We start from the raw sequence: 17,095 nt of genomic DNA, 5'->3' as shown, positions 1-17,095 counted from the left end.
AATAGACACTTTTTTTCATTTCTTCATAAGTCTGACTGATCATACAAGCCTCTCAATATCTTTGGTATTTGTACCCAAGAGAATGAAGTATTTTTTCCTATGTCCAGTCATTTTATTTTTGAAATAAGATCTTAGGAAGAAAATGGAGGGTTCTTTGCATGGTTTCTCTCACTGCCAACAAATGCTGACAGGGTGCAAGAAGAATATGTAGACAAGAAAATGATTCTATTAGTTATTAAAAATTGTTAGGCATATAAGAAATCCAATTAAACAGTGCTTTCAGATATCAGTGTTGTGTTAATAAACCTAAAATACAAAAATTAAATCCTAACAATACATCAGTTTCAGCTAGAGGAGAGGTTACATTAAATTACCTACTACAAACATTCTGCACAATAAGCAAGTTAATAATATTTTTCCTTTATTTGGGAAAAATACGTGTTTTACATATTCTTACATATTTTACATATTTGACATAGTAAGGCACAGGTTTATTATCTGTTTTGTTATTTATTTATTTGTATTGCACATATTTATTAATATTTTTGTTAGGAGTGTTTTGTTCTTTCATTTACATCTTGTTTATTCTTTGGAGTTTTTATGTATCTTGTTTAACACTACAATTAAAACCGATATATATTTGTGGTATAGTAATGTCTCTGAGTTCTAGCTGTGAACTAGCTTCTTGTTATGGTAGCTGCTTCATAAACAATGTATGAAATTTGATACCTTTGACTTTTCAGTCAAACTCTTCACATTTATCCTTCTTCCTATTATTTGTATTGTTATCCTGTTAAGTAAATTTGATGGAAAATTAAAGCAGATATAAGCCACGCAGTTTTGTTTATTTGTGTATTATTTTCTTTCTTATTAAATTCAGTGTTGTTACTTGTTTCTAGACTATTATAACTTCTTTGAATCCTTTCTGTAGTTTGCAGTTTCATGATTTCATTTGGTATAAATAGCGATTTTTATACTGCTGCTGTAGCACAATTTTGTCTTTAAGACAAAACACAGTTCGTGATATTGAATTGATTTTTATTACTTTTGCAGGATGTGAAAAATCGACGGAATCCTCGCCTTGTACCTTATGCTCTTCTGGATGATCGGACAAAGAAGTCAAACAAAGACAGTCTTCGAGAAGCAGTCCGCACCCTTCTAGGCTATGGTTACCACCTGGAAGCTCCTGATCAAGATCATGGTAATTAATTTCGCTGTTTTGTTCTTCTCTTTATCTCACTAAAACAAAACAAAAACCAAACAACAAACAATATTCCAATCTGCCACTGGATTTTTTGGTCCAAAAAACCATTCTGAACAGGTTCAGTGACTCTGAAGCTAATCGGTGGTTTTCTCCATCTTCTACTACTTCCATTTTCCTTTCATCTTATTTTCCTTATTGTTTTATTTTCTTGTCCTATGGTCTCAAATGTAGACTTACAAAAGGAAACATTTTAAATTTTTAAATCAGTGATACAATTTCTCTGTATTTCATACACTTCTTTTCACTGTTCATTTTGTAGACTTGATAGTTCAGATGAATCAAAATTAAAAGCTTAAGCAGTTTAAATCAGGATTGTGAATGCTACAAAACACAACCCTAAAATACAGAAAATCTCGAAAGCATGTTTGTCATCTTGCTTGCATCTGATCTTATGCCAGGGAATAAAATGTATGGTTACATTTTAATCATGTGCGTAAATACCCAAAGTTAACCAATCCAAAATTAATTTCTCAATTAATAACTTTTTAGTTAGTACTGAATTTGTTATTTCAAGACAGAATAGCAAAATTGCTAAGAAAAAATATATCAAAATGCAGTAGTGAATTTTATATTATTACAATTTTAACTCTAAATAATGAAGAATTTTACAGTTCATGTACAATCTTGTATTTAAACACTTAAAGCTACAAGATGAAATATTCAAAGACAAATTTCTGTGAATGTCAAACCGCAAGTCTGGAATTAAATAGTCTATTAGAGCATTTAAGCTTCCTGGAGTTTCTCAGGTTTTTGAAGTTGAATAGACTTTAAGTAACTTTTAACTCACTTCTTACAAATGTTTTTGTTGAATTTACATCATTGCCAGATTAAATATTTTATTAATACTGCAGACAGTATTTTCAGCATATATAGTTTGAGTTAGAGACACCTTAAACAGAAAAAATGGAAAACGATATGAACTTTAATAAAGAAATTTCAAAGAAACAGTACACAACATTTACCTCAGTAACTGCAGAATATAAAATGTTAAGAAAATAGAAGAAATCTGGAGACATAATGTACAAATAAAATAAATTCTTTCATAGATTTTGGCTTTTAAAACAACAGGCTTTTTTTTGTCATGCTGAGATCAAGTTGTAAGATGAAACACAAGAGGGGGATACTCTTGGTACTGTACTGTCACTCTGAAACACTAACTGCACATACAGAAGGAAATGGCAACATAAGAGATATGACCCCTCAGCAACCATATTCTTGAAATTCAATTGGAGATATGGAAATATGGAATAATCAAATCAAAATTGAAACCTACATCTCTATAATCTCAGCAAAGTGTGGAAAATGTGAGAAATGTCTCTAAACATTATCCTATGAATACATTGATTAACAAATTATTATTTTTCCTGCTTTGTATAGTGATAGTATTGTCAAATTTGGATGTATTTAGGCCATAGACCTTCAGTAAAGCTTTTCTGCGCAGCATTTAGCTCATACCCAAAATGTACACAGGGAACCAGCCATTTTTAATTTCTTTTCCAAAGCACATACATGCTCTGATCCTCAGCTTTTATGAGAGGCTGCTGTAAAATTACAGTTTTAAATATGAGGCATCACTGATACATGAGTGTGTAACAAGGCTGGATTGCTGAATGGGCAATACAAGGTTTCCTAGTGGGGTAGATGGCCATATTCTCACTGTCAAATTGGCCCTGTGCCTTTCTGGGGAGTTTAAGGCTGCTGCATAATCTTGTAATTTCTTCACCTCCCAGTATGGGAAGGAGATGCCGCATAGAGGGGACGAGCATGGCTTATGGTGGCTTAAGTTTGCAGACGACCCCAAATTGAGTGCGAGTGTTGGTCTGCTGGAGGGTAGAAAGGCCATACAGAGGGATCTGGACCGGCTGGATCGTTGACCTGAGACCAATTGTATGAGCTTTAGCAAGGCCAAGTGCCGGGTCCTGCACTTGAGTCACAACAACCCCAGGCAGCGCTACAGGCTCGGGGAAGAGAGGCTGGAAAGCTGCCTAGCAGAGAGGGATCTGGGGGTGTTGACTGACAGCCGGCTGAATACGAGCGAGCAGTGTGCCCAGGTGGCCAAAAAGATCAACAGCATCCTGGCTTGTATCAGGAATAGCGTGGCTGGCAGGACTAGAGAAGTGCTTGTGCCACTGTACTCAGCACTGGTGATGCCCCACCTTGAATCCTGTGTTCAGTTTTGGGCCCCTCATCATAAGAAGGACATTGAAATACTAGAGAGAGCTCAGAGTAGCGCGACGAATCTGGTGAGGTGTCTGGAGCACAAGTCTGATGAGGAGCAGCTGAGGGAATTGGGTCTGTTTAGCCTGGAGAAAAGGAGGCTGAGGGGAGACCTTATCACTGTCTACAACTACCTGAAAGGAGGTTGCAGCATGGAGGGTGTTGGTCTCTTCTCCCAAGTGGCTTGTGATAGGATGAGAGAAAATGGCCTCAAGTTGCATCAGGGGAAATTTAGATTGGATATTACGAAAAAATGCATCAAGGAGAGGGTTGTCAGGCATTGGAACAGGCTGCCCAGGAAAGTGATGTAGTTACCATCCCTGGAGGTGTTTAAAAGGCATTTAGATGAGGTTCTCAGAGACATGGTTCAATGCTAGAGTTAGGTTATGGTTGGACTCAATGATCCTGTGGATCTCTTCCAACTGAAATGATTCTATGATCCAGTGATTCTCTGCTTGGTTCTAAGAAGGTGGGTTGGCTGGATTAGGAGGCTTTTGCCTCCTGCGAGTATAAAAGGTCTGTCTAATGTTGTAGCATGAGAGGGAGAGAGAGCACGCAAATTTTCCTCAGTCTCCTCCAGATCTCACTGAACAATAATCCCCTTTCCTCATTTCAGCTCTGAGAACTATGTGCCCTTGCCTTTCCTTGGGAGTGAGCTAGTGGAAAATTGTATTTTTTCCTTACGATGCAGGAATCCTTGAGCTAGTCCTGAGCATGGAGTTACTAATGAAATGTAAAGAACACAGTTGCAGTCCTTCCATCTGAAAGGTGTCATCAATCCTGTTGCAAAATTCCCAGAGAAAAGGACCTGCAGATCAGTGTCTTTCTCAAAAAAAAGACTGAAATTGCATTCAGCAAAGATTTTTATACTCATTTTGATGATTTAGATTTTACAGTTTATGAGCCTCTCAAGTTTTTGAGATGCATAAAACATGTCATGGGGATCCCCTTTCATCAGCCAAACTCCATACTGTTAATAAAGGATTTAGAGCCCTCTAGTGGTGTTCTGTATATCCATTCATTAATTTTATTGTAAGCATTGATTTACAAGGCTCTATAGCATCATTTTTAATGCTTTACTATTACTTAAGGGTTTCCCACAGCAGCTGTATTTTGGGGTTTCTTAGCATCTACAAAGCATTATGTCTATAGAATTTGAAAGACAACAAATTATCAGTTCCCATGCTTTGTGGTGGCTCACCTCCTATACAGGTGATGTACTGAGGGTCTTCGAAAGTATCTCTCTCTAAGGCATTAATTGTGTAGACTATCAAAGGGAAAATTCTACTGATAAATAATTTTGTGGCAGAGAGTTTGGAGTTGCTTACAAGAAAGTTAATGAGCCTGACGTAACTGAAGTCAGGCATTTTGTTCCATGAGAAGTGATAGTAAGTTCTGAGAGATGTAATTTTTTAAGCTGTTCAAGATAAGATTGACAATGTGGACCTCCATGTGGCTGAGAAGACAGAAAAGGGAAGGTTTTTAACATGGTCTAACGGACAGGTATGTGCAGACACATTTAAGCTTATAACAAACTCAGAAAGAGGAAAAAATACGGTGATCAGACTGGAATACTGAACTTTCAAAGGCTGCACAGGCTTTAATGTCTTGCAAGTTTCTGGAAAAAAGATGCAGAATTCTTTAGGTATTCTTTTTCCTAATCTGAGAAAAAGAGTAAGAGTGATCCCTGAGTCATGTGATTTTATTAATAGAAAGAAAACAGTATAAAATACCAGAGAATAGAGTAGTTGAGAATAATTCAGGAAGCAAGATCAAAGGTTTGATTCAGCATTACTTCTTGTGCTTTGTGAAATCATTTTCATCATTTTAAAGTGTGATTTTGTGTAATTTCAAGGTACCTTATGGTTTGATTTGATGGTAAGGTCTTAGAAAGTGTCAGAGACAGGTTGCAGAACTGTGTAATAAGTAAGAAACAGTGAGGGAGGTTTGTTCCAGTAAATTGGTGTCTTTCTTGCACTGGTGAGCCCAGAGCTGGACCCAGTACTCCAGATGTGGGCTCACTAGTACCAAGCAGAGAGGACGAATCACCTTCCTGGACCTACTGGCAACACTGCTCCTTGTGCAGTCTGTGATACCTCTGTCATTCTTTGATGTGAGGCTACATTACTGGCTCATGTTCCACTCATCTACCAGGATCCCCAGCTCCTTTTCTGCCCAGCTGGTTTCCAATGCCCCCATAGACCCCAGTACCCCTGGGTACTCCACTGTAGTGCCCAGATTTGTCTGCCTGCATATCTTGATCCGTAAGTTCTGAACTGGCTCCTGAGCCATCCCAAAGCAGTTCACCATGTGTTCCAGCTGCTCTCTCACATGAAGGGCAGCTCTTCCTCAAAACCTTCTCAGCCTGTCCTTCCTAAAAAAGCCATATATTAATCCATTGCAATACTCCAGTCATGTGAGTCATCCCACCATGTTTCTATGATCATAGCCCTGTAACTGTACTCAGACTTCTAAGTACTAGTACTTCTTTTATTCTTTCCTTTTTCCCTTTTCCCCTTTTCCCTTTTTCCTTTCCTTTCCTTTCTCTCTTTTCCCCATTCTGGGTGAATTAGTGTAGAGTCATTTCAGAGAGGTACCCAAGTGTGGTGATTCCCCATAATGGGCAAGGGTGCTTTCTTCTTTTCATGCCTATGCTCAAAGGGATTTCTTTGCCTTTTGTTTTCACTGCCTTCTGTTTGTCAGTAGTTGAATACAATACATTCTGTGTAGAGGTTTTTTCTTCTTCTTTTTTTTTAAATCTTACAGCAATGAAACTGGATGTGTGCAGTGGGATAATGGAAAAATTCAGGATCTTCCGCACAGAAAAGACTTACGCAGTGAAGACTGGGAAGTGGTACTTTGAGTTTGAGACAGTTACTGCAGGTGACATGAGAGTTGGCTGGACCAGACCAGGTTGCCTTCCAGATCAGGAACTTGGTTCAGACGAAGAAGCTTTTGTTTTTGATGGCTTTAAGGTTTGTATATGTTCATCTGTAATAATAGAAGTGATTGCAAAACTTAATTTTGCATCTTATTCCGTGTATTATTGCCTCAACTAAATTGCCTTGTCTTCTTTCATTTGTGTTTTATGAGATTTTTTCTCCCTCTCTTTGAGGGCCTAGGTGGAATAAGGAATTAAGTAATGGGGTTTGGCATTCCTATCACTTTTTTTCACAGCTTCACAGTATGTGTAGAGTATATATAGAGTATTGAAAATCTAAGTGATTTAATCAAATTCAAAATACTGGCAGAGCTCTAATTAGCTATGAATGATTTCTTTAAATTTTTACTCTCTTGTTCTCTCTATAAGAAGTGCCATTAGGGAATAAGTGTGTTTAAGATTATTAGCAGTAATTTAGGCAAGCTTTGATACAAGTTTTTTATAGGAATGTAAATGTACAAAGGGCATAACTGGGTTTTCATGGAAATCCTTACAGCTTAGAATAAATGAAGTATGATAGGACCAGTAATTTTTGCTCAAATTTAACTCTGCATAACACAATGACTGACTGAAATGTAGTACTAAACATATATATGAAAACACGCTATTGTTTATGTTCCTGATTTTTATGAGAATAGATTAAATGACTCATTGAAACTTTTTATTTCAGTATGAAGGCAAGTACAACTGCTACTCGAAGTATAATTGCTATTAAGGCTATTGATGACTTGTGTAAAAATGTCTCTTATATCTGATGTTGGAATTAATTTATTTATTACTATTACAAAATGTAAGAGAAATCAACAGTATTCCTGGCTGTTCCCAGTCATATCAAGCTCTCAAGTTTTATTTTATTCATGTTGTTGGAATTTATATTTTTCCCAGTCTTGTATTACGTGAGAAGATGCCCTAAAAAGTGAACTGAAAATTGTTTTTGTAAATTATATGATTGGCTTAAGTAAATTATTCAAGTCCTATGTCTTTACTAGAATAGCTATAGTAGTTTGCCTTCTGAATCTTAGGTTTTGACCTTTAGGTGTCAAGTCACGAAGCTGTTTTGTTGTCTTTGATTTTTATACATTCTCTCCCTGGTTGGAGAAAAGCTTTTGATCTTCAGGGTACACAGAAAAGCTCATTTGTTTTCTAGGATTTTTCAGGATGGATACAGAGGATAAGAATCAGCTTGTGATGGATTATTTTAATAAGGAACCTATTTGTTATTAACACTGTTTGTTTTATGCGTGTTACGATAGTTCTTAATAGATTTTAATTTACTTGAATTTTAATCCAAGACCCCATCCAAAGCCTTTGCAGTCTTTGACTTTAACTTCAGTCATATGAATCATTAATCATGCCCTGCAATCATTAATCAGCTATTCTGGAATCTTATCAAGAGGTCAGAGTGCTTGTCCCATCCACAGATTTTTTTCCTTCCAAAATCTGGTATGACAGTTTAATTTATTTTTGTACAAAGCATTTTTAGAATTATACTTCAGGAAACAATACAGTTTGTTTGAAAGCAATGAATTTATAGGCTACTACAATAAATAAAAGCAATTGATTAAAAAAAGTTTGTGAAACAACTATTTAGCATTGTAACTGATAGCATATTATTTTAATTTCAAGTCTTCTGTGGAGCTTCTGTAGAAAAATAAGCCATGCTCTTACTTTTTACTGAAATGTTGAAATAGCAATTTTCCCTGTCAGCTCACATAGCCACATTTCGCAGTTTGAGGGGTGCTTGCAGGAAGTTAATTGTTGGATTTCCATTTTCAGATCAAACTTGAGAGTACTCGGGGGTTGGAACTAGGTGAACTTTAAGGTCCCTTCCAACTCAAACCATTCTGTAATTCTGTGATACTCACAGGCATTGTTTTGGAATTATATGCTGTGAAAGTGTTAATTTTAGTGCCATCTTAATTGCCGGGGCTAATTACTAGTTTTACCATGAAGGGAGAGAGGAGCGTGTACATTGTCACTGTTACTCTTTGAAATGCTTTTAAATCCTTTTCAGGCACAGCGGTGGCATCAAGGTAATGAGCATTTTGGCCGCTCTTGGATGGCAGGAGATGTTGTTGGGTGTATGGTTGACATGAATGAGCACACTATGATGTTCACTTTAAATGGTGAAATCCTACTTGATGACTCAGGTTCAGAACTTGCATTCAAGGACTTTGAGGTTGGTGATGGTAAGTACTGTAATACATTGTGCTGTAAATTTGCTGTTGCCCAATTTTTCCTCCAGCTTCCGTTTTAATGTCATTTGTTTCTTGTTTTTATTTCCCCACCCTCTCTCCAGGGAATTACCCCTTCTCCTTTTCTCTATTTGATTAGTATCAAACCTTTGGAAAGGAGGTGTACTGGGAGTCAGGATAAGGCCAGGCCTTTTCTGTGGTGAACTTCACAGCCATCTTTTGTTATCAGACCTTTTGACTTTTTGCAGGGATGTATCTGGAGTTGCGAATTCATGATATTTAACATTTCATCCACACTGCAGCATACCATCACATGGTATAACAGAATCATAGAATGAATCATAGAATGGCTTGGGTTTAAAGGGACCTTTGAAGATCATCTAGTCCAACCCACTGCCATTTTATTTTGTTCAAGTATCAAATTACTACCAAATTTCTGTCAAATTAATGAGAACATATGGCAAGGAGTTTAAGCCAGCTTTAAGGTTTTGCTTTAGCTCTGGAGGGGAGATGAGACCTGATCCAGGATAAAGCCAGCTGGGACAAAGTTAGCCTTGGAAACTTTTTACTTCATTTAAAACCAGCAGATTGAGTTTTGTGCCTGTTGTTGTAGTGTTCTTGGTGCAGCTTTAAGAGCCCACAAGCAGGTTTTAGTTTACCGTGAAGCCGTAGCTTATGAGATTGCAAAATACAGCAAGGATTGTGAGGTTGCGTCAGGTGCCAGATTGATTTTATACCACAAGAGTATTTTTGTTTATAAATTTAATTACTTAGTTGTGTGCAAATGCATACATAAAAGGGTAAGAAATTACATTATTGTAGATAACTGCCTAAAATTTCTGAACTGTGGTAATGTAAAAAAAATATTTTAGGCTTTAATCTTTGCTTTTCAATTATCGTAGATACATACATCCTGTCATATATATTGTGTATCTGTTAAAAAATATATCTGTCTGAGAGATAAAGTTAAATTTTTTGAACAATAAAAGCTGCAAATGATACTTTTGGGTTACGGATCCCTATTCCCATGGGAAATATTAATCTTATAACTCCTAATTAGGCAGTTCCCTGCTTGAATTTTAACCATTTTATTTTCAGCTGGATTTCAGAGTATTTTACTTTCAGGAGCATTTTGGGAGAATTGTTTTCCCTTCTTTTGCCATGCCATAGGAATTAAGAATAATTCGATTTAATTTAAAATCAGATAATTGCCACCAATTTTCTTGACTCATGGCTGTTACTTTACTGCCTTCTGATTTTCTTAGGTACTGTGATTACATGAGGGAAAGGGATGTGTGAATTGGCTTACTGTTAGTGCCATCCTGGTGCCATTAAATTACAGTGGTTTTCCTGTTACTAGGCAGTATAATCCCACTGAGGAGTGACAGATTCTGAGAGAAACTGGAATTCCATGAAATTCTGAGGGTAGCCTATTGGATCACTATTTTGATTGCAAAGTTGATGAAATCACAGTGATGTAGTTTTCATGGTACTTGTTTCTAGATGCAGCTTCAGATTTAAACAGGTCTGTGTTGAGTGTGAAACTGCTGAAGTAGTTCCTGGTTTGACAAGGAGCCCGAAGGCCTTGGTAACCATGTCAAAGACTTAATGTCAGTGCCAAGGATCTCAGATTTTTCACAATATCCTTTTAATTCACATTCAGTTCTTCTAGTGTTGTGTTTGTAGAAAAGAGTTTGCCTTTGAAATAAGGTCTTCTGTTTTCAAAGGAACATGTGAATTGCTCTCAGATTTAATAACTCCAGATCAATATTTGTAAATAGTATAGGTATGTCATATACATTTCAAGGGGCTGCGGAGGTGGGGCATTTGTATGTATGTGTATATACAAACATATATGAAATACACAAATTAAATATGACTTCTATAGAGCTTTCATGTTTTGGTAGGCTGGCTTCAGTTTGGTTTTATTGATGACTCTTGTTTGAGAGCATTGAGAACTTTCTGCAGATAACTTCTACCAGTGAATTGTGTGCATGCCATATGCTGCTGCAGAAACAGACCTTTTGCTTTAGAAAAATTATTCTAGGCAGAGCCCAGCATCCTACTTTGAAGGATGCAGTCTGACAATAAATCAGTTCTGTAGTTTTAATTACTTAGTAACAGTTAAAAGGGAATATGGTGCGCTGCCAGCTCACTAATAAGGCTCATGTGCTGCATCTTAGGTTGTACTAACTACAAAAGGAGCTCTTGAGATTACAGCAGACTAATTTGTTTGTGAGATACCGTCACAGTACTAAAATTATTAAACATAATTGCATATTATTATGCATTTGTGTAAGAGAAATTTCACACTGTAGATATGGACAAGTACACTGTGGAAACCAAATTTTGTTTTGTCAATGCGTGATGTATGTGAGCATCAACTGTTTGTGGAGTGTGTTTGACAAATTGGGTCAGGAGGTTCATCTTGTGTTCTCGAAAGCAGAGAACATTTTAAAAATTGTTGCTGTCCTATGCTTTTGCCAAGTGTGACAGACAATGCTAGAAGGTGACTTTTCTGGTAGTAAAGCTAAAGTCTTTTTATTTGTTTTGCTATTTTATACAGTAAAATGAAAGTTTTGCTCCACAGCCTAGTTATGCACTAGGAGATTAAGAGCCAGGTCACAGGTAAATCATCTTTTTATGTAGCCTGCAGCATGCAAGGGCTACATAAGATCTGTGAGATATCACATCTAAAACAGCTGGATACCTATTTAGAGAAGGGTATTGTAAGTTAATTTTCATTCCGTAGCAAGACATGTCACTGCCTTACCAGCACACTCCATATAAAATGAGGTGCCATACCGTTAGGAGATATGGAAGAGCCCTGAAACACCTTAATGACAGCTATACAAATCAGAGCAGAATTTCACCAGAGGCTGAACTAGTACTTCCATGGTTAGGACTGGAACTGGTATTTATATTCCATTCATACAGAGCAACAGTTACCATAGAATTATGATTACTTGCAGGAGTTACCTACATGTACAGTACTGTTCTGGCATTACTGGAATATGTATTGGTGAGAGAGATTGTCATCTTGATTTCACATTGGCTACAGTTACAAGGTTGATGGAAGATACTAGATCGAGGTAAAACATCAATGAGGGTTTTACTCGTGTAGGAATTTTGTTCTGGGTTGGTTTGTTTTCTTTCAGGGAATATTGTAAATACTTATTTACATTTTAGTTGTGTTGGTGTGTAAAATATTAGATTCATTCTTAGACATGAAGCAATCTGAGAGATCTTTTTTTTCTGAGACCACAGGAAAATGCATAGGTAGAAAAATTAACAGTTTATGTACATTCTGTTTAGGAAGGGTAAAGATTAATAATATTTTGACTATTTTACATATTTTTAATATTCCTGTTTGATTTAGTTCTATGTCATGTACAGATCTCAGTCTTAATGAATAGAGTTTATCATATTTTCTTGGATTTTAGACTCCATCTACTTTTCCGATCATCTTTTTCTATAATGTATACTTAATGAATTCTGCTGATAACATCAGTGGCTATTGCTTTTTTTTGTTTGTTTGTTTTGTAAACCAATTATTTCCCATTTGATTTGAAGACTGTAATAAAGATGAGCTGGCTATGTGTTAATTCTCAAGGTGCCAGAGACAGAGCTTGCTACTTCCTTTCATGAAATATTTGACCTGTGCAGAAACATAAAGCAATTGTTCATATCTATCTATATATTTATTTATTATGTTTATATATACGACACATTCACAACTGATCAGTTTACACCTCTTTGTCTTTGAACACAATCTTTTTTTTAAGCTTTTGTTCTTCTCTGTTTTCTATGATAAATGTTTGTGCCACAAGTTTAGTTGGGTCACTGTTTTCAGCAGCAGTGGATAGGAAATACCTGTGGATACATGTCAGAACAGGATAAGCAGATGGTAATACACTCACTGAGCCTCCAGTGATTTCTGGTTCAGGAGCTTTCTGAAGCAAACATGACATGTAGTGGTTTTTTTTTCCTTTCTCACCTGAATGTGTTGAAATGCTTTTTCAATCAATGTGAGCTTTTAGCATCCATGATACTATGTGATGGAGAATTCCACAGGATTACTATGAGGTATATAAGGAAGTTCCTCCCTTTCTACCAAACAATTTCTTTGATCATAATTTATATTTTAAAAGACATTGAAAAATCATTTACTGTTCTTTATGCCACTCAGAATGGTCGTATGTATCATACCCCCCCCCCCCCCCTTTTTTTTTTTTTTTTTTGAGGCTGAAGTATCCTGATTTCTTTAATTGCTGCTGTTAAGAAATCAGTTTCATTTGTTTTTGCCGTTTTCGGATCTATTATATCTTTTTTGAGATGTGGAAAGCAAACCTCTTCGTAAGATCCTAAATGTGTATGGCATACATCCCGAAAATATCTGAAAAAGTTTTACATCAATAAGAACTGGAAATTAAATGGTGAAGTGATTCAGACAGATACAGACAAAGAACATGGTTTAGGCTGCAGATATCTATGAGATTTATAGGATCACTTATGTCATTTTTGGTTAATATTGTGAGGATTTATGCTGTCACAATTGTTTCTGTATAAAGCCATTCTCAAACATCTTGAAGTCCAGAAAAAGTTGTTACTATTCTTGAGTGATGAGCTGAGATTTGTTAATGAAAACAGAATTTTGATTTTTGGTTTCGTTAAAATCTTTTGCAACAGCTTATGGATTCCTTTAACTCATCAGGGAGCCCAGGAACAAGTCTGAAACAAACTTCCTACTAGAGCTGCTGGGCTTTACTGTAGCATATATCCATGTATGCAATTACAACTTTCCTAGTTATGTGTTGTATAATATGATTTTGTTTCATTTAGTGCTGGAAAATACTCTTTATTATTATCTGTCATTGGAGTTGCACTGGCAGAATGGACATAAATCACGTTGTCTGTGTTATCTGAGAAGTTAATGCCGTGTGGTTTAAGAGCTTGATGTGAAGTTAAAAATCTGACTTGAATTTACAACTGATAGTGTTTGTCTTAAATATATTGTTCCTAATACACATACACATGATAACCAATCTGGGATATCTATATAAAAATCTTCAAAAGGTGAAGGCTGATATTATATCTGGTGAGCAAGTCATTGCTGTAAATGGTGCTCTGGAGTTTGCTTTTGTCTCTAAATAATTTATAATGAACAGATATTCTGCCCTTTTTTATCTAGGCAGCCTAAGGAGAAGTGAGGAACCAGTTGTGTTTTGCCCTTATGCCCTTCAATACCTGGTACATTCACTTGAAGCAGAATCATTGAACAGAGCTTCATCTTTCTTGCTGATACAAGAGAAAACATTTTGTTAATAGCTAAGTCAAGTCTTCAAAGCAGTTTGTAGCTGTGGAAATTCAAAATCAGCATGAAAAGGAACAGAAGAAATAAGAGATTTTTCTTAGATTTTTTAGACTGTGATGCTGAAACTGAGAAAAAAACAAAACCAAAACCAAAAAAGTTTTTTTTTTTTTAAGTGCAAAGGAGTCAAAAGTGAGTTCCCTGTACTAGCGAAACAGTAAGAGAGCAGATGAATACAAATGTGGAAGTGATTCAAAAGTAAAAACAAAAAACTCAGCTGAAAACCCAACTACTCTAAGTTTCATGAAGCTGCAGTACCATATTGTCATTTCTCATTATCCTGAGAAAAAAAGTGTTATAAAGGTCTGTCTTTCTTTCTTTCTTTCTTTCTTTCTTTCTTTCTTTCTTTCTTTCTTTCTTTCTTTCTTTCTTTCTTTCTTTCTTATTCTACAGCATGCACTTGGTTCCTATTTGTAATTTTTTTTCACAGTTATAGTTACATGGACAAGCACTATATTACTTTTGAAGTAATTTTTGAGGTTCTCTCAAAACACCATGACTAATGGAATCTTAGGAGGAATGTAAAAAATAGTAAGACTTGGACTAAAACTGACAACACCCTACCAGCTTAGCAGAGAGATTAACCAGGAGCTGATTGTCAGACTCCTTGAAGTACACCTACATTTCCGTGAAGTAAATTGGGTGTTGCATGAAAAGATGCATTGCTATTAGAGAGGTGGTTTTGTTTTTTTTCAGAATGATATTTGAAATACAGTACTTGGTGACATGCAAGAGGTGATGTGCTGCCGGCATTTGTACTGTGGTGATTTTTTTGTTTTGTTTTATTTTTTTTTCCAAATGATTTTTGTTTGGGTTGTGGAAGAGAGCAGTTCTCTGGTTTTCATGATGAACAACCCACATTTTCTTTCATCTTGTTTTAAGGATTTCTACCTGTGTGCAGCCTGGGACCATCTCAAGTGGGAAGAATGAACTTTGGAAAAGATGTCAGCACTCTAAAATATTTCACTATCTGTGGCTTACAGGAAGGGTATGAGCCCTTTGCTGTTAATACAAATAGAGACATCACCATTTGGCTGAGTAAAAGACTCCCTCAGTTTCTACCAGTGCCACAAAATCATGAACATATTGAGGTTTGTGATCCTATTAAAATGTTTCTAGACACTTCTTCCATGAATATGTTTGAATTATGTTTCTACTTTTGCACTTCTAGACAAGGTTTTTAATGTGGTATGTTGACCCAGTTCTTGAAGAACCTTGCACCTGTTACAAATTTTTCACATCCAATGCAGTTGCAAATTATGTAATAATTTGGTTGATAGTATTTATTTATCTGTGAAATCTCTCGTGTGTGTAACCATGAGATTCTCAGATACAAATTCTACAATATGTCCTCATTAGGAGCTCCTTGTGCAGTGAGAACTATGTTTGTAAACAACTTCCAGAAACAGGACATTTCTACATAACAGATACCATGTGTTCTGGTGCACACACTTTGTGATTTTTTCCATAAATAATTGATTTTGATTTTAATAAATAGTTATTAGCCAATTGCATCAACACTTATGTCCCAATCAGTTGTGCATCTTGATTGAACTAAGTTTGTGCCCTGTAAGTCTACCATGAAATCCTTCTAAAACTGATGAAACAATAAATCTTTTTCAGCTGATGTGTATCACACTGTAGCATTTAAGAAGTAATTTGTATGTTTGCACATGTGCCTGTACAATTTATATTAGTTGGTTTGTGTTGTTTTAGGAAGGATTTGATTTATGTTGCAAAGATTTAGGATGAGAAAGGTCATTCCCTATGTGAGTGGTTTTGTTTTTCTGTTTAACAATGGAACAACAAAGATTTCAAGTCCTTACAGTATTTATTTCCCCTTAAAATAGCAGCACATGAGTACAATACATTAGACCATGGACAGCATACTGTTGAAAGTTTTGCACATCATGGATGCTTATAAGTTAAATATAAGTTGAATATTTACATGGGGGGAAAAAGCATCAGCTTCAAAACAATTGTATCTTTACATTTGATAGGTGATGAGAATTGATGGCACCATAGACAGCTGCCCCTGCCTGAAGGTCACACAGAAGTCCTTTGGTTCACAGAACAGTAAAACAGACGTCATGTTTTTTCGATTAAGCATGCCCATTGAATGTGCTGAGGTGTTCTCCAGATCAGCTGCAGGAGGGTTACCAGGCTCCGGTCTTTTTGGCCCAAAGAATGACTTGGAGGATTATGATGCTGATTCTGATTTTGAGGTTCTAATGAAAACTGCTCATGGTCATCTAGTTCCTGACCGGACAGAAAGAGAAAAAGATGCGACAAAACCAGAGTTAAACAACCATAAAGATTATGTTCAAGAAAAGCCTTCTCGTCTTAAACAAAGGTTAGTAGCACTTCTTTTTTTTTTTTTTTTTTTTTTTTTTTTTCCTCCCCTCCTTCCCCTTCCATTTCCTGAATAGTAGAAGAAAATGCCCATCAGATCTGCAAAGATTTTTCCCTATTTCTGCCCTAAATTTCAATATAACACAGGAGTTGGGACAGTTAACCTTCATCTGAATAAATTACATTATATGCAGCATATAGATTAAAATTGAGCAGAAAACTGAGAACATTTTTGAAGCTGTTAGGAACCTATCATTTGCTTTATTGTAAAGGCTTTCGTGATCGTCACCTGAAGTGCACTCTAAAACCGTGGAGATCCATTCTGACTGAAATTGATCTTCAAAGTGACAGGGAATGTTTTTTTCACATGGCTTTCAAATAGATGAAGGTGTTAGATAATCTTTGTCTAGAACTGTGTATTAGCTTCTTATCTCACTCAGTGAACCAAATAATCGTAAGAATATTCTCTAGTTAGCACATTCATTCTCCCTGATTTTTTCTTATGGAATCAGGAGCAAAACACCTAACTTCGTGAGGCTGTGGAGATGCAAATGCTGGGCCATTACCTGGACAATATCACTGTTGCTTTCCATTCCTTTTCTGCTCTTCTTTACCAAAGTTGGTTTGGTAAATATTTCAATTGCAGGAACAAATCAGGGCATATGGATGGTATTTTTGAATGCATGAAGGTCATTTAAGGTTCCATGCTCTTCCAAAGTGAAAAGGTGCTTAACAGCCTGATAGTTTTTTAAGTT

At 36.1% G+C, this 17,095-nt stretch overlaps 1 protein-coding gene across 1 annotated transcript in view; it reads left to right on the top strand.

The window, feature by feature from the left end:
* Positions 1–17,095, top strand: part of RYR2 (ryanodine receptor 2) — a gene marked incomplete at its 5' end in the record, with an annotated part of 392,755 nt that overhangs the window by 235,435 nt on the left and 140,225 nt on the right. The window contains 5 exons of the mRNA XM_082048672.1: positions 1,054–1,201; positions 6,248–6,456; positions 8,437–8,611; positions 14,871–15,079; positions 15,989–16,341. Coding sequence (XP_081904798.1) covers positions 1,054–1,201; positions 6,248–6,456; positions 8,437–8,611; positions 14,871–15,079; positions 15,989–16,341 — 1,094 coding nt within the window. The remainder of the gene's footprint in view (positions 1–1,053; positions 1,202–6,247; positions 6,457–8,436; positions 8,612–14,870; positions 15,080–15,988; positions 16,342–17,095) is intronic.

This window comes from Streptopelia decaocto (assembly GCF_964273445.1).
Source record: "Streptopelia decaocto genome assembly, chromosome: 3".
Taxonomy (NCBI): domain Eukaryota; kingdom Metazoa; phylum Chordata; class Aves; order Columbiformes; family Columbidae; genus Streptopelia; species Streptopelia decaocto.
This window is presented reverse-complemented; position numbering and strand designations above follow the sequence as displayed.